The sequence below is a fragment of the Bubalus kerabau genome, chromosome 4 (genome assembly GCF_029407905.1).
Source record: "Bubalus kerabau isolate K-KA32 ecotype Philippines breed swamp buffalo chromosome 4, PCC_UOA_SB_1v2, whole genome shotgun sequence".
Lineage (NCBI taxonomy): Eukaryota > Metazoa > Chordata > Mammalia > Artiodactyla > Bovidae > Bubalus > Bubalus kerabau.
Genome location: NC_073627.1, coordinates 120,034,432 through 120,056,724, shown reverse-complemented (window position 1 = coordinate 120,056,724; position 22,293 = coordinate 120,034,432). Strand labels below are relative to the sequence as shown.

At 34.3% G+C, this 22,293-nt stretch overlaps 1 protein-coding gene across 5 annotated transcripts in view; it reads right to left on the bottom strand.

Annotated features, from left to right (window-relative positions):
* VPS13A (vacuolar protein sorting 13 homolog A) overlaps positions 1-22,293 on the bottom strand; it is a 266,066-nt gene that overhangs the window by 21,381 nt on the left and 222,392 nt on the right. For 2 of the 5 annotated variants that reach the window (XM_055578364.1, XM_055578365.1), the window contains 8 exons: positions 20,831-20,976; positions 19,255-19,336; positions 17,562-17,675; positions 16,389-16,464; positions 16,138-16,301; positions 15,785-15,830; positions 15,559-15,682; positions 8,924-9,038 (listed from right to left, as the gene is read on the bottom strand). In XM_055578364.1, the coding sequence (XP_055434339.1) occupies positions 8,924-9,038; positions 15,559-15,682; positions 15,785-15,830; positions 16,138-16,301; positions 16,389-16,464; positions 17,562-17,675; positions 19,255-19,336; positions 20,831-20,976 (867 nt within the window). The other 3 variants (XM_055578366.1, XM_055578367.1, XR_008713637.1) reach the window with 3 other exon arrangements.

Sequence of the window (22,293 nt, the reverse complement as noted above, 5' to 3'; positions counted from 1 at the left end):
GCAGCAGCAACCTTGTCAACTAGGACTTAATGTAGAAATTTAACTCTATTTGCATATCCTTGGTAAGCAAAAACAAGACTCAAGTTGAAGCTATTTAAGCATAACACTTCTATTTTTTTTAAAGTTAAATGTGCTACATTTCCTATTTTAATACTATTTATCCTTCCTTAATATATTTATAAATTTATGGGATGAGTGATTTAGCACATGTCACTTCAGCAAGCTGAGCTGTTTTCCTAATTTGTGAAGACTGAATGATCATGTATGTTAAATAGCTTTGCAAACTGTGAAGCCCACACAAATACAAATTGCTACTGATGAGTTTTTTTTTTTTTAATTTATGGGATGAAATGACGACAAACTTTTGAAAATGATTTAGTAATCAAATTAGCCTCATTTCAATTATTGGATTAAAAAATAATCTAAAAATTCATTGTACATTGGAATGAGGAAACTGGAACCTCCCCTCAGTGAAACCATTACCTCCAGAAAAAGATGTAATTTCAAAGTCCTATTCACACAATATTTTCATGTAATTCTGGAATGTTCTAAGTGGGGTGAGTTACTCCACTAGCCCAAAGTAAGTTCGTGGAGTTCACTACTAAATGTTCAAAAGAATAAGCTTTCAAAAATGATGTGTCAAAAGACTCTCCAAGAGAGTTCTGATCAACTAACAAATGAAGTATGAGGACTGTATCCAAATGGACAGGTCATCATCTTTTCAGGGGATCTGCCTTATCTGAGATGCTAACTTTAATTTGCCTTGAGAACAGAATTTGGCTCTCTTCAGTTTTCTCATCCCATTCAGAAGTAAGATTCTGGAGAGGAAGAGTTAAAAATGAAGAGTAAGATCCAATGGTCCTTTATCTCCTAGTTCTTGTCCACTTACTCAAAATTTCAGATGAAGTCAGGAAGAGTGTTCAGCACTACTCTGGTGATCTGACTGCCTATGATAAGCCCTTTTTTCCAGATCAGTTGTAATTCTCCTCCCGAAGTAAAGGGAAAGACCACATCAGCTGAAGGCAGTTATCTTCCAATTGCTATTAAGGCAGTGTTTGTAGCTACTTATAAACATCTGTAATTTCTGAAAGAAAAGAAATATACAACAAACAAAAACAGCCTCCCTTCTATAACAACTTATATAATGGCAACTATGATATCTTTGTAGGAGATAAAAGAGATTCAAAGACAACATAGAAAAAAATTTTAAATGTCTGAAATGGTTGAAAATTAGTAACTCCATGGGACAACACAGCTGTCAATATTCATACACAATGAAAATCATAAGGATCATACATACATGTAAACATATAATTGAATTTTCAGAGAAGAAGATTTATTTAAGGGATAAATTTTTTTTAAAAGGCAGAGTCAAAAGGTAAAAATATTTTCAATCAAAAAGAAAAAGCTTCAAAAAAAAACAAAAAATAAAATAAAATAATCTATGAGATTATCAACAAACAAAAAGAAAAATCTTCTACATCAGCTATAAAAATATAGAAAAGTTCTGCTGGCTATAACGTATTGTAGAAATAAAGACCAGGTTTCCTACATTGGGGATGGAATGAATCATTTTTTTCATCTTTAGAAATTAAAATTAATTCTTAAAAAAGTGATTCAATTTATAAAAATTTACAATAAAGTAAAAATATGTAACAGAAATTTATATATTTGAATAATAATTAATAAATAAAATTTAAAAGTGAACTACACTATAATAAATAGTGGGGAGATAGGGTAATTTTTTCTTTTCTATTCCTATTTTTCTTTACTAAGCATATATTACTTTAACAATGAAGAAAATAATCTAGTTTTTGAAAAATTTCATATCTTCTATAAAATACTGAAATTGTAGATTGAGAACCAATGTAAATCAAGTGATTCACAAAAGGGAATTACCTTTTTCCAGGCAGTGTGAGTCTCTATAAATTCTTTTAATTCAAAGAAACTCCAAGTTCTACTGAATACATAAGAAAAATCTTTGTAGACATAATATATGTAACAAGTTATTAATAAATGATAACTTACAGTAGAAAACCACAGCATTCCCAATTAAGAATTATATATACTATCCTGATTATCTGCTGATAAAAAACAAAATGACTATATTATAAATGTTCAAATAATTAAGGATCTCTAAGATTCAGAGAAATAGCATAATGCATACTTAGTAGATATCTGTTACCATTTCACTGTATAGAGTATGTATATGCAATGAAGAGGGGTACATTAAAAACCAGTTTTACTGGAGCCTTTTATACAGAGTGAAGTAAGCCAGAAAGAAAAACACCAATACAGTATACTAACACATATATATGGAATTTAGAACAATAACCCTGTGTACGAGACAGCAAAAGAGACACTGATGTATAGAATAGTCTTATGGACTCTGTGAGAGAGGGAGAGGGTGGGAAGATTTGGGAGAATGGCATTGAAACATGTAAAATATCAGGTATGAAACGAGTTGCCAGTCCAGGTTCGATGCATGATACTGGATGCTTGGGGCTGGTGCACTGGGAGGACCCAGAGGGATGGAATGGGGAGGGAGGAGGGAGGGGGGGTTCGGGATGGGGAACACATGTATACCTGTGGCGGATTCATTTTGATATTTGGCAAAACTAATACAGTTATGTAAAGTCTAAAAAAAAAAAAAAAAAAAATACCAGTTTACAAAACTATTAAACTTTTAAAGCTGATACTTGGAGGTACACTATTCCTATATATTGGTTGATATGAAATAAACTGTTAAATTTATTGTACTGATTGAGAGATAAATATAGACATAAAAATGGTTTATCACATTAAGACAGACCAAGTCATAAATGCCTACATATGACCATTATAAATTATTCTAATTAGCTCCCCCATCATGGTCTCTGTTACTTGAAATAATGTATTTCATTCTTCTTTAATTCAGGACTTTCTATAATGTTTCGTATAGTATGCTTTGTACTCACTGCACTTCATAAATCTGAATATTCATCCACTGAAATTAAAGATTAAATTAATGACCTATACATTTTAATTGATCTCCATTTATTTCAAAGGTGTAGGGATAGAATAATAAATAAAACTAAGATTCTTTTTATATATCCATCATAATTATTATTTGACCTAAATGAACAATCTGTGTATCTTGTTTAGACCCTACAGGATCTTTAATATTTTGGACTTTTATAATAAACTATTAATATGCAAGGAGACCTGTAAAACAAAAAGCTGAGGCTTGAAGGTACAGTAGAAAAGTAATCAACAACAGTTGGGATGGTCGTTTCTGGTCCTCCTCCCATCACTGCAGGAGAGTGTAGCACAAAATTTCACCATAGGATTTAAATCAGACAAACTACTACAGCAGCTATTACAGCAGTCATCATCTGACAGTGTACATGACTTTGGACATAAAATACCGCAGCTCATATTTCATGTTGAACTTTGATGTCCTAGTCACAGATCTAACATGGCTCCATCTGTAAATTTTCATAATGTGACCTTAAAGTCAACACTCAACACTGCTCAATGATATATGTATTTTGAACAATTTCAGAAGGTAAAATTTATACAATTCTGATCATTTTAAAAACAGGAGCAAACCAAAAATTTCAACTTCCTTTTTAATAAGGAATATTCAAAGTCAGTAATATTATTCTGGACTTCAATTGTTATATCTATACCAATGTGAACACTAAATAATTTCATTTACAGGTTCTTATAATCAGATTATTTATCCATGGTAATAGGTATTCACAAATTCAGGATTTTCATAACTTTTTCTTCCTGTCAATTTTCACTATGCTATTCAAATGTCAAGTAGACACAAAGGAAATAGAAAATGAATGATTATTCCCTTCAGGAAGAAGACAGAAGAACCCTCCATCTCCTGTTCTATACATAAGCAATGACTGCACAGAAATTTAAAATATAAATAAAGTTAAAGGATATGGAAAGGTATGGTATTACATAGTCAATCTTTCAAACTCAGCTTTCTAACTAGACTTTATTAGATGGAAACTCTCAGTTTTAAAGTTCTAATTAATTATAAAGCCACTAATCAACAAAATAACTGTTCATTTTATTTAAAATCCCAAAATTGAACTCATTTTCTATATATGTGATGAGGAATAAGAAGATATTTTTGTCAAAGTCCTATATCTCCATCAAGAAACCATACAGCAATCCTCAGTCTTGAGTTTTTCTCAAATAAAAGTAACAATAAATATATTTTTAAAACTAGAAAATTAATTAATACCTGTCAGCAGAGAAGTTTGAAAAGATTATTTCACTGGGACAAGAAAACAGAAACAGAACAAGGGCAATTATACTGTTAAAAGAATATATGTCACTTCCAAGGGCTAAAACCTTAAGGGTGAATCCCTAAGGCCACATGAACAAAATGTACAAGTTAGTTTAAAATATTATTTTAAATCTCTTTACTATTCAGGAAATCTTAAATAAATGTAATTCTACCTCCAGTTTTCGTTAATATGGTAAGGCACTGCTGAAATATCCAGAACTTTTTCCAGATAAATTCTTATGGACCTTTATGAAATCTGTAACACAGAATTAAGTGTCACAGACCAATCAAAGGAAACTCAGTTGTAAATGTCTTGCAAATAGGCAGTTTAGCATTTTCCCCTTAGCCTCATGCTTAGCAAAGCTGCGATCTAAGAAATCAACAAAGAAATTAGCAGACCCTTCCTTCCTCAGGCACACACCATACATAACAACAGACTCTGTTTCAGCTTCCAGGAGAAGCAGCAGGCTTTGATTTTGACCAAGGGTAAGAAAGCAGTGGATACTGACAAATACAAATTGTCTCTGATTCCAGTAGTGACTACTTTAATGGTCAGCGTTTTAATTTATTTACTTATTTTAAAAGATAAGAATATAATATTTTGAGGAAAACAGTAAGTAAATTCTTTGACAGTCATATATTTCTTAGCCCTAGTAGACATAACCTTGACTTCCACTTAATTTGAGTCAATGCTAGGCAGGTAGAATTTCAAGAGCTAAATTTTTAGCTTCTTTTTTTGGTAGCCTCAGTATTAAAAATTTGAAATAGCCATTTCCTAAGAATAGGGAATAATAATTTATAGAGATAAAATCTTGATAAACCTAAGAACCAGAAGAGACTCAATTAATTATTGGCTGAATAAACCAAAAGCTGAACAATTATGGCAATTATCTACTACAATCTGATATGTTTATTGTAAGCAAAATGCTTAACATAAAGTAAATGTTCCTCTGTTGATCCAAATGCAGAGCAGTCATAAGCGATTATACATCATACTATTAACAGTCATTAACTGATGTACATTAAATACTCAGTTATTTAATGAATATTAAAAACTAGGAAGCATTATAATAATGTGCTACTTTCTAGACAGATATACAATGACAGATATACATTAGAACGATGTGCTTTTTAAGTACATCTGGTATAACAGAAAGATAGAACAGAAATTTTTGTCTAGGTTGATGTTAAAAAGAAAAGCCTTCGGCACAAAAACATAAAAGAGATTTCCTTATAGATCTTTCAGAAACATAGATTATGACATTTTTCCAATATTACCCAAAAGAAAAACATATATCTATGCTTACTATAAAAATTCTTCGAATGTCCTGAGTTAATTCATAACATTTTATAATAAGAATATAGCACATGGATATGTAAGTTAAAATATAATGACTGTAAAACCAACTTTTTTCACTGTTTCACAAAACCTATACATAATAAAATGAAATTATAAGGAGAACCAAACAACATATTTTTCACTCTCAGACTATAAATTATTTCACTGTATAACCTTTAAAACAAATCATGAATGTTTCTTATAATAGTAGTTAAACCTATTAGATTCCGGAATAGAACAACAAATTTGTATTGCTTCAAGTTACAGAAGTTTATTATTATTAAAAGAAATTTGACAAAATACTTCTGAAATGCTGAATAAGTATAAATTATTGACTGGCTACTATTCTTTTTCTTTTTTGCAAAACTCAATGACATTATAATACAGCCCAGAAAATCTACAGAGAACATTAAAAACAGCATTTTGCTAACAAATAAGCAGATAATTTAAAATGAAACTAATGAATATTTTAAAAAAATTGTCTAACTTTAAATCTTAAAGACAAACTGTTATTGCAAAGCTATAAAATACATACAAGCAAATGCTGTAATATATGGCATGCCCTACTTTGGCTGTAAAATACATTTTTTTGTGCTTAATGCAGTAATTTTTGTTTTTGAAAACAGAAAAACATTTTAAAAGGAAAAAATACTTTTATCTCTCTAAAAATGGACATACAGGTATTATGGTAGTAATCACACAAAACATGTTAAATGAAACATCCCAAATAAAATGTCAAAGAACATATAGATTTTAACATTTCAGAATCTAATCATCGTCATCATTATCATCACTACTTCTACTGTGAGTCACAATCCACTCCCTGTAGACCTGAATTTTCTGTAAGCATGGTAAAGAAAAAAAGAAGCACAAAGGTTAGTTAAGTAGGGCAAACTGCTTGGAAAACATGTACAATTATGAAATGTTCAAGAAGTCAATAATTTTGAAGAGGACTTCAGCTCTAAGTGGGGTAGTAATTATGGATATTATATTTCATAATCTAATAGATTTAACTAAACTCCACTGGTTGGCACATTTAATGTATAAAATAACTTGATGATATCAGTAAATTATTCCATGACTGTGTTAGAAATATTTTCTTTCTCTAGTAGGCAACTTTAATAGACTACTAGGAAGTATTATAATAATGTTTCACTTTCTAGACAGAAAGATATACAGAGTATATCTCATATTTAGTTATCAAACATAGGCACATATAATTTAGTAAACACAGAGCACCCTTTTTAGAAAGTTAGAAAATAAAAGGACAAACATCTGAAAGTACTAAATATTTTCTAAGGGCATTGTTATTAAATCACTTAGGTTAAATTGAGGTAGATGAGATTTGAAATACTGATTATGTGTTGCCTACTTCTTTGCAACAGTACTGGTATTTATATATTTTAGTGTTTGCTAATAGTAAAGTTTTAATTCAAAAAATTACTGTTACCACTAAAGCAACAACCCACTTCTTACACCTGTGAGGGAATAATGCCAAACACAACATCCTAAGACATCTGGTGAATTCCTATAGGTATTCAGACTAATACAGTGCTTATTGCACTTGCTGAAAAATAAGTAATGGCTGACAAGGATTGTGAATTTTTAGTCATTTAAACAGCTCTTTCAGCAATTAATACTAAGACTGCCCCTCTGAGAATAATAGGCATGTTTAAAAATACAGTCAATAGTCATGGCCTTAAATCCCAAACTTTAAAGCTTTCAAAAACAATCAATGGAAAAAAGTGTAGGACAAACTTACTTATTACTGAAATCAAGAAATCAACCATGAGAAACTTTTGGTATCTCATGGCTTCCTTGTCATCTGTTCTCTAGTAATGAGGATGTATGTCTAAACTCTCTTCACCACTCTAAATTCTCTTCACTGAATATTAACTATTCAGTATAATAAAATGAATTAATAATATGTTAATTATGTTCTAATAAGGGAAGGCAGGTACTGAGTAGGTATGTATGTTTCAATTGTCTAACTATGGGGGATTTCTACAACATTTCCAAGGAATGATATACTGTCCTTATAGAGTCTGTCAACATGCTATTTAGAACACGCTCTTTCAGTAGATTGCCAGTTTTATCCCAACATGCAATTATTTTGATGCTTTAAAAGCATTTTAACACAATGTAAACACAATGTAAAACCACATAACTAAATGTCATATATTAACCTAATGCTTATAGTTTATGGAAGCACATTTAATGCAAAATTATATACTGGGCATGTAGTGGGTAAAATATTAAAATTTGAAATCTTCACCCTTATCACTTTAAACATAATAATATTTAAAATATCAAGGCTATAGAGGAAAGACTGTATCTCCCCACAATGTATTATTACTATGAATATTTTCAAGTACAACAGAATGACTCCTTGTTTTAAAATAAATCATTTAATTTAGGATTCCATATCTAAACCACAGAAATGACTAAATTGGTATATCCTCTTGTGAATGTTATCTACAGCATAATCCAGATTTTAAAAGGTCCAATTTACAAAGTAAAAGCTATATAAACAGATAAAATACTCTACCTTCAAACTTACTATTGCTCCAAAAGCTAAATTTCCTTACTAAAAGATGCTGGTTTTCATGTGACTTGCTTATTAATTTCACAGGGTTTTTAAATAGACCATAAAAAAACACAGAGCCGGAAGAAGAGTCATGGCCATTTAAACAACTTCAAAAGAAAAAGAGAACCCAAGAATTCACAATAGCAGTAGTCATGATTTTTTTCCTTATATTGTCTAACTGGACAGGAGGATTATATCTGGGATATTAGTGGTTTGAAGGAAGTACCCTAAACAGAAATGGTCTAACTGGGTAAATAAGCACCATCAACTATGAAGGAACATAACGCACAATGGCTTTCAACAAATCTAGCAAATCCAGTATAGAACTAAGAATATCCTATAAAAAGATCAGATCTGCTAAAAATTCTATACAAAATGTTACCAATATAAAAGCTTTTCTTTGCATTCAAAATACTGAAACAGCAGTTATGTAGTTTGTAAATTTTAAGACTAAAATCTATTGTTGGCTTTCACTTGCAAAGTCATGCATTAACTGTTTTCATATCAAACTTTTTGATGCCTGTAAAAAAGAAAAAAAAAATCTTATAGCACATTTAAAACCTAAGTAAATGTAAGAAACTTTAAATTAAATTAAGCAGAAGTATAAAAGCCCAAATATCCTAATACATATTTAAAGCAATATATAGCTACCTGAAAAAAACCACTGATGAAATAATTTTAATTAATAAGTTATTTCTTCACCCACCTGTAACATTTGATTTCCAGTACCATCCCTCAACCTGTAAGGTCTGATAACTCCATCTTCATTAAAGAATCTAGGGGGTCGCAGACTCTCCACTTCATCAGAGGTCTCTGTAGCTCTAGAGGAAAATGTGTAACTTGACTTTAAAAATTATTCAAAAACTCCTAGTATACTTTAAAATGTAACTATTAATACTAAAAAAGATCTTTTGGACAAAATGAGACTATTACCTCACTTCTCCGTTTTAAAACCTGTCTTCTGAAACAAATAGTGTAAGTTTCCTAGAAAAATGTAGAACTGTAAAGAAGTTTTTTTATAGATTCTCTTGGATTTTCTTTGTAGACAAGAATCAGAGAATCAGCATATGAGTACTGCTTTTTCTCTTCCGATTTACGACTTTTAATTTCTTTTGCTTTTCCTATTTCCTACTATATTGCACTACTATATTGCATTATTAGCTTCTCCAACACAATGCTAAAGATGGCATTCAAGCACCCTTCTCTTGTTCCTAACCTTTAAAAAGAAAGCTTCTAAGAGTTCTTCATGAAGTATAGATATCAGCAACTTTTTTTTTTAAGGCACTTCTTGTGAAGCCAAGTAAGTTAATTTCTACTTTTAGTTCGCTAACAGTTTGTTTTTGGTCACTGTTACTGAAATCTTGAATGAGCAATGGATTTTAAATAGAGAATTTCCCCCCGGGTCATTGCTGTAATTCTACAGTTTACCTCCTTCAACCTATTCATGTTTTAAGTCACATTACATGATTTTCTAATGTTCAAATACCTTCACATTCCTTTCTGAGGCTTGATATATACTGTTTGAAACACACACATTGCTGAATTTGGTAATATTTTTGACTGTATGGACCTACATGAGATTGACTCACTTATTTGATCATTCATGCATTCAACAAATATTCACCCATTCAATAAATATTAAGAGCATGTAATGTATCCAGTAGTCATGTATGGATGTGAGAGTTGGACTGTGAAGAAAGCTGAGCGCCAAAGAATTGATGCTTTTGAACTGTGGTGTTGGAGAAGACTCTTGAGAGTCCCTTGGACTGCAAGGAGATCCAACCAGTCCATCCTAAAGGAGATCAGTCCTGGGTGTTCACTGGAAGGACTGATGCTAAAGCTGAAACTCCAATACTTTGGCCACCTCATGCAAAGAGTCGACTCATTGGAAAAGCCCCTGATGCTGGGAGGGACTGAGGGCAGAAGGAGAAGGGGATGACAGAGGATGAGATGGCTGGATGGCATCACCAACTTGGTGGACGTGAGTTTGAGTGAACTCCGGGAGTTGGTGATGGACAGGGAGGCCTGGCGTGCTGCAATTGATTCATGGGGTCGCAAAGAGTTGGACACGACTGAGCGACTGAACTGAACTGAACTGAACTGAACTGAATGAATCCATAGTATAAACATATACATATGGATCAATTCTCCAGGTAAAAGCAAAAATTTGCAGAATGGATAAAAAATATGATCCAATTATATGCTGCCCATAAGAGGCTCATTTTAGTGTCAAAGACACAGATAAATTTAAAGTAAAAAGATGGAAAAACATATACAATGTAAATAATAACCAAAAGATAGCTGAAATGGCTCTACTAAATCAGAAACAATTAGACTTAAAAAATTCCTGTTAGACACAAAGAAGGACATTTTATTTAGAATTAATTTCTATTAGAATACAGATGATTTACACAGTTGTGTTAGTTTCAGGTGTACAGCAAAGTGAATCATTTACACATACACCTATATCCATTCTTTTTTAGATTCTTTCCCCATATAGGCCGTTACAGAGTACTGAGTAGAGTTCCCTGTGCTATATAGTAGGTCCTTACTATTATCTATTTTATATATAATAGTGTGTATATGTCAAACCCAATCTTTCAGTTTATCCCTCCCTCCCCTACCCCTTGGCTTCCTTTGTATCTCAGATGGTAAAGAATCCGCCTGTAAAGCAGGAGACCCCAGTTCGATTTCTGGGTTGGGACGATCCTCTGGAAAAGGGATAGGCTACCCATTCCAGTATTCATGGGCTTCCCTGGTGGTTCAGCTGGTGAAGAATCCACCTGCAATGCAGGAGACCTGGGTTCGATCACTGGGTTGGGAAGATCCCCTGGAAAAGGGATAGGCTACCCACTCCAGTATTCTGGCCTGGAGAATTCCATGGACTGTATACAGTGCACAGGGTTGCAAAGAGTTGGACACGACTGAGCGACTTTCATTTTCTCGTTCCCTTACCCCTGGTAACCAGTTTGTTTTCTACATTTCTAACTATTTATGCTTTGTAGATAAGTTCATTCATACCATTTTTGTAGATGCCACATGTACGCAATATCATATATTTGTCTTTGACTTACTTCACTCATTCTGACAATCTCTAGCTTCATCCATATCACTGCAAATGGCATTATTTTATTCTTTTTTATGGCTAGTAATATTCTCTTGTATATCTGTACCACATCTTCTTTATTCATTCATCTGTTGATGGACATTTAGGTTGCTTCCATATCCTGGCTACTGTAAACAGTGCTGCAGTGAACACTTGGGGGGCATGTATCTTTTGGAATTATGGTTTTCTCCAGATATAAATGCCCTTGAGTGGGACTGCTGTATCATACACTAGCTCTATTTTTAGTTTTTTAAGGAACTCCCATATTGTTCTCCGTAGTGGTTATACTAATTTATATTGTCACCAACTTGTAGGAAGGTTCGCTTTTCTCCACACCCTCTCCAGCATTTATTGTCTGTAGATTTTATTGATGGTGGCCATTCTGACTGGTTGTAGTTCTGATCTGCATTTCTCTAGCATTAATAATCAGTGATACTGGGCATCTTTCCATGTGCTTTTTTTAGCCATCAGTATGTCTTCTTTTGAGAAATGTCTGTTTAGGTCTTTCACACATTTTTTGATTGGGTTGTTTCTTTGCTATTGATCTGCATGAGTTGTCTGTATATTTTGGATATTAATCCACTGTCAGTTTTCATTCCAATCCCAAAGAAGTTCAGTTCAGTCAGTTCAGTCGCTCAGTCGTGTTTGACTCTTTGCAACCCCATGAATGGCAGCATGCCAGGCCTCCCTGTCCATCACCAACTCCTGGAGCTTACTCACTCATGTCCATTGAGTTGGTGATGCCATCCAGCCATTTCATCCTTTGTCATCCCCTTCTCTTCCTGCCCCCAGTCCCTCCCAGCATCAAGGTCTTTTCCATCCCAAAGAGAGGCAATGCCAAAGAATGTTCAAACTACTGCACAACTGCATTCATTTCACATGCTAGCAAAGCAATGCTCAAAATTCTCCAAGCTAGGCTTCAAATAAGCAGGATGACAATATACAGCCTTGACATACTCCTTTCCCAATTTGGAACCAGTCTGTTGTTCCATATCCAGTTCTAAGTGTTGCTTCTTGACCTGCATACAGATTTCTCAGGAGACAGCTCAGGTGGTCTGGTATTCCCATCTCTTTAAGAATTTTCCACAGTTTATTGTGATCCACACAGTCAAAGGCTTGGCATTTTCAATAAAGCAGAAGTAGAGTACATCATGAAAAATCCTGGACTGGATGAAGCACAAGCTGGAATCAAGATTGCCAGGAGAAATATCAATAACCTCAGATATGCAGATGATACCACCTTTAAGGCAGAAGCAAAGAGGAACTTCACCCATCTGTTGTCAGTTGCTTTGTTTGCAAATATTTTTGCCCACTCTCAGGGTGGTCTTTTTGTTTTGTTTATGGTTTCCTTTGCTGTGCAAAAGCTTTTAAGTTTAATTAGGTCCCATTTGTTTACTTTTGTTTTTATTTTAATTTTCATTACTCTAGGAGGTGGATCAAAAAAGATTTTGCTGCAAATTATGTCAGAGTATTCTGCCTATGTTTTCCTCTAAGAGTTTTATAGTATCTGGTCTCCAGTTTAGTTCAGTTCAGTCACTCAGTTGTGTCTGACTCTTTGTGACCCCATGGACTGTAGCACACCAGGCCTCTCTGTCCATCACCAACTCCCAGAGTTTACTCTAACTCATGTCCATTGAATCGGGGATGCCATCCAACCATCTCATCCTGTTGCATCTCCTTCTCCTTCCGCCTTCAAATCTTTCCCAGCATCAGGGTCTTTTCAAATGAGTCAGCTCTCCACATCAGGTGGCGAAAGTACTGGAGTTTCAGCTTCAACATCAGTCCTTCCAATGAATATTTAGGATTGATTTCCTTTAGGATGGACTGATTGGATCTCCTTGCAGTCCAAGGGACTCTCAAGAGTCTTCTCCAACACCACAGTTCAAAAGCATCAATTCTCGGCGCTCAGCTTTCTTTATAGTCCAACTCTCACATCCATACATGACTACTGGAAAAACCACAGCCTTGACTAGATGGACCTTTGTTGACAAAGTAATGTCTCTACTTTTTAATATGCTGTCTAGGTTGGTCATAACTTTTCTTCCAAGGAGTAAGCGTCTTTTAATTTCATGGCTGCAACCACCATCTGCAATGATTTTGGAGCCCCCAAAAATAAAGTCAGCCACTGTTTCCCCATCTATTTGCCATGAAGTGATGGGACCAGATGCCATGGTCTTAGTTTTCTGAATGTTGAGCTTTAAGCCAACTTCTCCACTCTCCTCTTCCACTTTTATCAAGAGGCTCTTTAGTTCTTCTTCACTTTCTGTGATAAGGGTGGTGTCATCTACATATCTGAGGTTATTGAGATTTCTCACAGCAATCTTGATTCCAGCTTGTGCTTCGATCAGCCCAGTGTTTCTCATGATGTTAAGTTAAATAAGTTAAATTTATAAGTTTATAAACTGCATATAAGTTAAATAAGCAGGGTGACAATATACAGCCTTGACATACTCCTTTTCCTATAGTATAGTATCTGGTCTTACATTTAGGTATTTAACACATTCTGAGTTTATTTTTATGTATGATGTTAGGAAGTGTCCTAATTGTATTCCTTTACATGCAGCTGTTCAGTTTTTCTGGCACCACTCATAGAGGAGACTGTCTTTTCTCCATTGTATATTCTTGCTTCCTTTATCAGAGCTAGAGTGACCATAGGTGCATGGGTTTATCTAGGGACTTTTTATCCTGTTCCTTTGATCTGTATCTCTGTTTTTGTTCCAGTACTATTCTGTTTTGATTACTGTAGCTTTTTAGTATAGTCTGAAGTCAGGGATCCCAATTCCTCCAGTTCTGTTTTTCTTGCTTAGGATTGCTTTGGCTATTCATGGTCTTCTGTGCTTCCACACAAATTGTAACATTTTTCTGGTTTAATTCTGTGAAAAATGCCATTAGGTTCAGAGGGATTTCACTGAATCTGAAGATTGCCTTGAGCAGTATAGTTATTTTGACAATATTGATTTTTCCAATCCAAGAACTTGGTATATCTTTCCATCTCTTTGTGTGGTCTTTGATTTCTTTCATCAGTGTCTTATAGTTTTCAAAGTACATGTCTTTTGCTTCCTTAGGTAGGTTTATTCCTAGATATTTTATTCTTTTTGATGTAATGGTAAATGGGACTATTTCCTTGATTTCTCTTTCTGATTTTTTGTTGTTAGTGTATATGAATGCAAGAGATGTCTGTGTATTAATTTTATAGCCTGCAATATTACCAAATTCACTGATGAGCTCCAGCAGTTTTCTGATAGGATCTTTAGGATTTTCCATGTACAGTATCATGTCATCTGCAAACAGTGACAGTCTTACTTCTTTTCCAATTTGGATTCCTTTTATTTCTTTTTCTTCTCCAATTGCCATGGAAAATTCGTTATTTTTATTGACTTTGAGTTTATCTGATGACTCAGATCAGATCAGATCACTCGCTCAGTCGTGTCCGACTCTTTGCGACCCCATGAATCGCAGCACGCCAGGCCTCCCTGTTCATCACCAACTCCCGGAGTTCACTCAGACTCACGTCCATCAAGTCAGTGATGCCATCCAGCCATCTCATCCTCTGTCGTCCCCTTCTCCTCTTGCCCCCAATCCCTCCCAGCATCAGAGTCTTTTCCAATGAGTCAACTCTTCGAATGAGGTGGCCAAAGTACTGGAGTTTCAGCTTTAGCATCATTCTTTCCAAAGAAATCCCAGGGCTGATCTCCTTCAGAATGGACTGGTTGGATCTCCTTGCAGTCCAAGGGACTCTCAAGAGTCTTCTCCAACACCACAGTTCAAAAGCATCAATTCTTCGGCGCTCAGCCTTCTTCACAGTCCAACTCTCACATCCATACATGACCACAGGAAAAACCATAGCCTTGACTAGACAAACCTTTGTTGGCACTGTGATGTCTCTGCTTTTGAATATGCTATCTAGGTTGGTCATAACTTTCCTTCCAAGGAGTAAGCGTCTTTTAATTTCATGGCTGCAGTCACCATGTATAGAATTACATTATTGTAAAGTATTTCAATCAAAGTAAATAAAAAGCTGAATTTGCCAAACCTTTCCTCCCAAGGCTGCTGGGAATGAATGATGAATAAAGCAGAACTGAAGCTGAAATGATGCAATGCAAAAAAGTATCAAAAGCAATTAGGAAGATCAGATGCAACTTGCAGTTATTATTGGGTTCATAGTTAAGTGCCTTGGGGCAAATAGATTTACCTCATTTCTCTTGGTTGAAGCATTTTACATCAGGAGAATTTACCTTTTTATTCCCTGAAATGTACTGCTAGCCATGTCTATGATGCCTCCAGTTGGCCTTGTCACTGCTCCAACTAAACCTTTCCCAACACCTTTAAAGAAACCAGTTGCTCCTTCTTTCTGAGCTCCTGGAAAGAAAAAAGACAAGAGTTTTTGACAACTGGATTAAGAATGAAAATGGAATCAATTCATGAAATATATATATCACCCAAAAGAATTATTATACTCACCTTTGATTGGTTTTGTAACAATTCCTGTTATGCCACTTACAAAACCCTAGAGGAAAAGCACAAATGAAAATTTACAATAATTTGATGTGATATTTTGAAGAACCAAGTCTGGCTTACAAAAGAAATACAGAATTCTGCTTTCTAGATGCCACAAGAATTAATGTCTTTCCTACATATTGTATTTAAACAGAGTATTTTGAAGGCTACTGACTATTTTTTTATATATGACAACCCACTGCTCCTCTAACATCCAAATGATATTTGAGTGAATGCAAGTTTTCTATTTCCTTTCTCATAGAATGTGGCTTTAAAAGATATTCCTCAAATGTTCACAACTATGGGAAATTTCTTACAGAAACTAGGCCTTTTCCTCCTCGAGTGATGCCTTCCCTAAGACCAGCTGGTTGCTTATTCATGGCTTCTCTTCTCTTCTGTTGGTAGTCTTCATCCATAGTCATAGCTGCCACCCCTTTAGCCATAGCACTGGTGATTTTGGAGGCAGCACCAGCTAGTCCACCTGGCAAAAGTATAACACCTTTAGTAAAAACCAAACATACCCTTCCTTTCTAGCATAATGATCCTTGGTGGGCATTCTGTCTCTTACCAACAGCTCCACCAACTAGTGCTTTCAGTCCTAGTGCCATTCCTTCCACAAACTCTTCAGGACCCTGGATGGCTCCCTAAAGGGTCAAAATATAACAACAGTAAAAAAAGTTACTGTTACTTTTAAAGGTAAATTTTAAAAAAAATATACAAGGAAGGCAGTAATGACAAAAAGAATAAAGATGTCCTAGGGAAAGTGACATCAGAAGAAAAATTCACATTAAAAGAATTCTCAGATATTTCATGACTTCTGAAGTACAAAGGATAAAGTGCTGGAAGTTGATCCAAACTTAGAAAGGAATATGACTATTCACCAAAGTGTACAAAAGACGCTTACATGGATTATAAGCTATATATGAGAAGGTAACCACAAACTACTCTTGAAAAATTTTCAGAAAAAGAAATAAAAACACTTTAATTCTTAGTATTTCTAATGTTTTAGATTACAGTGTACAAAATTAATATCAAATGTATTTTATTTTTCATTATCCTCTATGTTTAAAAGTCAAAGTGGGAGAGTTTTGAATGTTTTGACAGGAATTTTTTAGGGACATAGACCAATCATAATTTCTGCCACTGAATATAAAGATTGCTTCACACACGGTCAGCTTACATGGTTATTTTTACTGTCCCACACCACTGTGCAAAGCAAGACTGCATGTCCATGGGAATCTTGATTCTACTATAGTGTAAACTTTATCCACTTTTAATATTTCAACAGATCACTTAAAATTTGGTATTTCTTAGTAAAGTCTTAAGTTTTGAAGGAAAAGGTAAACATTTCCTCCAAGATTTTGCAAAACCTCTTACCATTGCTTCAAAATAATGTCCTTTTGTTGTTTTCAAAAATCTATTTACACCTACAACTCAAGTTAACGATTGGGGTGCATTATTCTCACTATTTTTAATTGAAGTATAGTTCATCTACAGTGTTGTGTTGGTCACCAGTACACACTAAAGTGATTCAGTTATACATACTTGTGTGTGTGTGTATACTTCTTCATACTCTTCCCATTATGGTTTTTACAGGATATTGAATATACTTCCCTGTGATATATGCAGTAGGAACTTGTTGATCATCTGATTTATATATAGCAACTTCTATCTGCTAATGGAATGAATTATTTATTCAAAAGGATTAGTGTGATGTATTGTACAAGATTAACTATGTTACCTGGTAAGGTTCATAAAAAAATGCTTCTACACCTTCAGAAAATTCTCTTATCAAGCCAAAGGGATTTCCCAAAACATCAAGTCCAAGAATGAGTACATACATCTGTTTAATGGCCTAAAAATGAAATATAAACATTAGTCAAATCAGATAATCAGAGTTAATATTTTTTTCCTTACATTTAGTACACATATCTAGTTTTTTTTCAGGCTAACATTCTCACCAGCAATTTCAAACTATCCCATATCACCTTATTCATCACTAGTCTTAGTTTAAAAAAGCAATTTGGTATTAGAATATGAGAAATAATATGACCTATTTACATAGAGTTTTGGAATATTCAAAATACTTTTACAACTATGTGCGACAGTTGTTATTACTGCCACCATTTTATAGACTACAGAAGCACACAGGTCAATGATGCTGAGTCATACAGACAGTAAAACTCAGATCCAAACCCAGATTTCTTTCTTTTTTAAAAAAAATTTATTTATTTTAATTGGAGGCTAATTACTTTACAGTATTGTAGTGGTTTTTGCCACACATTGACATGAATCAGCCACAGGTGTACATCTGTCCCCCTGTCCCAAACCCCCCTCCCTCCTCATTCCATCCCCCTGGGTTGTCCCAGTGCACTGGCTTTGAATGCCCTGTTTCATGCATCAAACTTGGACTGGTCATCTATTTCACATATGGCAATACACATGTTTCAATGTTATTCTCTCAAATCATCCCACCCTTTCCTTCTCCCAGAGTCCAAAAGTCTGTTCTTTACATCTGTGTCTCTTTTGCTGTCTTGCATAAGGGTCATGCTTACCATCTTTCTAAATTCCATATATATGCATTAATATACTGTATTGGTGTTTTTCTTTCTGACTTACTTCACTCTGTATAATAGGTGCCAGTTTCATCTACCTCATTAGAACTGACTCAAATGCATTCCTTTTTATAGCTGAGTAATATTCCATTGTGTATATGTACCACAACTTTCTTATCCATTCATCTGTCAATGGACATCTAAGTTGCTTCCATATCCTACCTATTGTAAACAGTGCTGCAATGAACACTGGGGCTCAGTTCTGGTTCTCTTGGTGTGTATGCCCAGCAGTGGGATTGCTGAGACATATGGCAGTTCTATTTCCAGTTTTTTAAGGAATCTCCACACTGTTCTCCATAATGTAAACCCAGATTTCTTAAGTCATGCTCAGTGATCTGTCCACCATACAACAGTTATCCTAATGCTCTGTAAGTTATACCATAAAATATAGGACTCCTTAGAGATGGAGAAAAATCCAATAAATATCTAGCTTGACTAAACAACTTAATTACATTAAAAATATCCTGTGTTCAGTTACTTATAGTCACTTTATAAATAATAAATAAATAAACTGATAAATAGTTCCCCTTGACCTATTTTTTTTTAAGTAAGTGAACTGAGTTACTCAGTTAATTATTATTTAAAGATTTATATCTAGTTCACACTGATCCAGGAAGATTTCTGTCAAAGACTAAAAGTAAAGGTAAAATCTGAAATGTAGTAGGGCTTAATTTCTTTCCACAACCCTGAGGAGAAAAACCAAGTTCTAAAATTTTGAAAATGGCTATTCATTTACTTGCAAATCTAAATTATATATTACATATGTGGTTTCACTATTTTATATCAGTCTGTCCCTCTGTAAAATAATCTCAGACAAACCTGCTTTGAATAGTGTCTTATTACTTCAGACTGTAGTTCAGCTGTTGTATGGAACTGATAATTGAGTTCAAAAAATGCTAGCCTAAAAAGAAAACACAACAAAAAACATAAAAATGCATATGGGTCTCACTCATGAACACGAACTGCATTTCTCAATTCTGTCCTACTATGGCCTACACAGAAAATGCTTGATTCACTGAGATAAATAGAAATTGCTCAAGAATGGCCAGGATTCAATTGCTGCAGGTTTTCCCTGATTAGTTGACAGTTGAAGAATCACCCTAAGTTTGTTTGTGTGTCCTCTGTCACGTCCAACTCTTTGCAACTCCATGGACTATGGCCCACCAGACTCCTCTATCTGTGGGATTTTTCTAGCAAGAATACTAGCAGGTTGCCATTTCCTCCTCCAGAGGATCTTCCCAACCCAGAGCTCAAACCCACATCTCCTCCCTAGGCAGAGGGATTCTTTATCACTGAGCCACATGGGAGCCCTCACCATCATTTTATTTATAACCTGTTCACAGCATATACCCGGATCCACTAGCTGGGGAGTTTTATGCTAAGGCTATAGTCCATGGGGTCACAAAGAGTCGGACATAACTGAGTGACTGACACTTCCTTTCTTTCATGCTAAGGATAGGACAGCAGCAAGATTAGAAATCTCATCCAATTGTTCATGTCTGCAAATCTATGTTTTTTAATTTGACTATTTCCTTTTATCTAGATTTACAGTTACCTCTTTGGACTCACTGATTCTTACTACTATTCTTTTTTTTCTTCCTTAGTGTTTTCTTGATACTACTATTCTTAATAACAGTTCTAGGTGCTATCTGCAAAGGTCATTCTCATCTATAGACTCCACTCAGACTCTGAGTCTCTGGTCAGATACTCCAATAGCTTACATTATGACTCACATTAAAGTATAAATTCTTGACTGTACCATTTAAACAGATTCCTTCATTTCTGCTATCATAGTATTCATTTTCTCCTAGTTACATACGCTTTAAAGAATCTTGATACCATAGGCCTTAAAGTAGCATCTTTTTTTTTTTAAATTTTATTTTATTTTTAAACCTCAAACACTGTATTAGTTTTGCCAAACATCAAAACGAATCCACCACAGGTATACATGTGCTCCCCATCCTGAACCCTCCTTCCTCCTCCCTCCCCACACCATCAAGCACTACACATCACATCTTTGAGTATATACATCTTCTTGGGGATCCTTGCCTAAGTAAAAAAGGCATTATATAACACATAAACTTGCACAGCCTCTTTCTTTTTTTCTTTTTTTAACCATGCCATGTGGTGTATGGAATCTCTGGACCAGGATTCAAACCCTCTCCCCCTACAGTAGGAGCTTGGAGTTTTAACCACTGGACCACCAGGGAAGTCTCTGTCCCTCTGTATTAAGGAAGTTTTTTAATAATTACTCTGCTATTTAATAGTTAAGGCAATATGTTAAATTATATTTAGCCTTTGATCTGGAATTTACATACTTTTTTACTTACAAAATTTTAAAGTAAATATAAAAATGGACTTTTTGTCAATTTATAGATTTGAATTATAAACATACTTAAAAACTACATCTTGTACATCTGTGAGAGTGGCACCAATACTCTTCAGCAAAAGTTGTAAAGAACGAATTGCCATCAGTCCTTCATGCTGTTCTGAATCTTTCGGTTCTTCACCGCCTGAACTCAGTGAAACACTTAAATGCAACTAAAGAGATAAAGAGATAAATATTTAAAGTACTTTCTTCATAATAACTCTTAAAATTCAATCTCATTCTAAATTTACTATACCATACATAAGATTTCAAATAACCTAGATATTAATTTTGATATAATTAATAAGTGGAATGTTAAAGGAATTTAAAATCTAAACAGCACCTTTAAAAATTTTAAATCCAACAATGTAATGTATGTTATTTAGCTCAATCCAATTCTTTTGGTAAACCTAGGAAAATATTAATCTTTATAAATTTTTAGTAACAGTAACAATCTAGAAGTTGAAGTTGTGGAAAATAACTCAAATATCTCCAAAATTTCTTCAAGTTGAATGTTTCAACTATTACAATTAAGTTATCATGGTGAAAGAAAGTGAAGTAGCTCAGTCGTGTCCAACTCTTTGCGACTCCATGGGCTGTAGCCTACCAGGCTCTTCTGTCCATGGAATTTTCCAGGCAAGAGTACTGGAGTGGGTTGCCATTTCCTTCTCCAGGGGATCTTCCCAAACCATGGATCGAACCTGGGTCTCCCGCATTGCAGGCAGACGCTTTACCATCTGAGCCACCAGGGAAGCATGGTGAAGCCAGTTAAAAACATTTTTATATTATATGCATATATATATGTGTGTGTGTGTGTGTGTGTGTGTATACATATATATGGTATATGCAGTGTAAGTCACTCAGTTGTGTTTGACAGTGTGATCCCATGGACTGTAGCCCACCAGGCTCCTCTTTCCATGGGATTTCTCCGGGCAAGAATACTGGAGTGGATTACCATTCCCTTCTCCAGAGGATCTTCTGGCCCAGGGATCAAACCTCAGTTTCCTGCATTGCAGGCAGATTCTTTAGTCTTTCAGCTACAGAGAAGATCAGCATGGTGTACACAGTTATACAGCAATTTTCTTCAGTTATTATGCAACTCATAGAAATTTTATGTTAAGAACTTACTTTTAGTTCCGTTCAATCTTCAGTTTTTAAATCAAGGTTATTTTATAAAATTATTTGAAACTTTAATATCATATATAAAAGTTTGAAAATTATCAGTCAACACTTTAATAGATAGTAAATGAACATAATGTTAGGTCAAATGTAAACATATAAACAAATACTATAGGTGGCTTCCACATATAAAAGAGTATAAAAATAAATAAAAATTAAAAGTATCATTCCTTTATAACTTATATTTGAATGGTGAAGTTGCAGAATTTATATACTATCAAAGAACAGAATTGAAATGCTATATTCCCCTAAATTGATCAAATCAATTTGCTATTAACTAGATTACCAAGGATAATAAAAATGACTTTTAT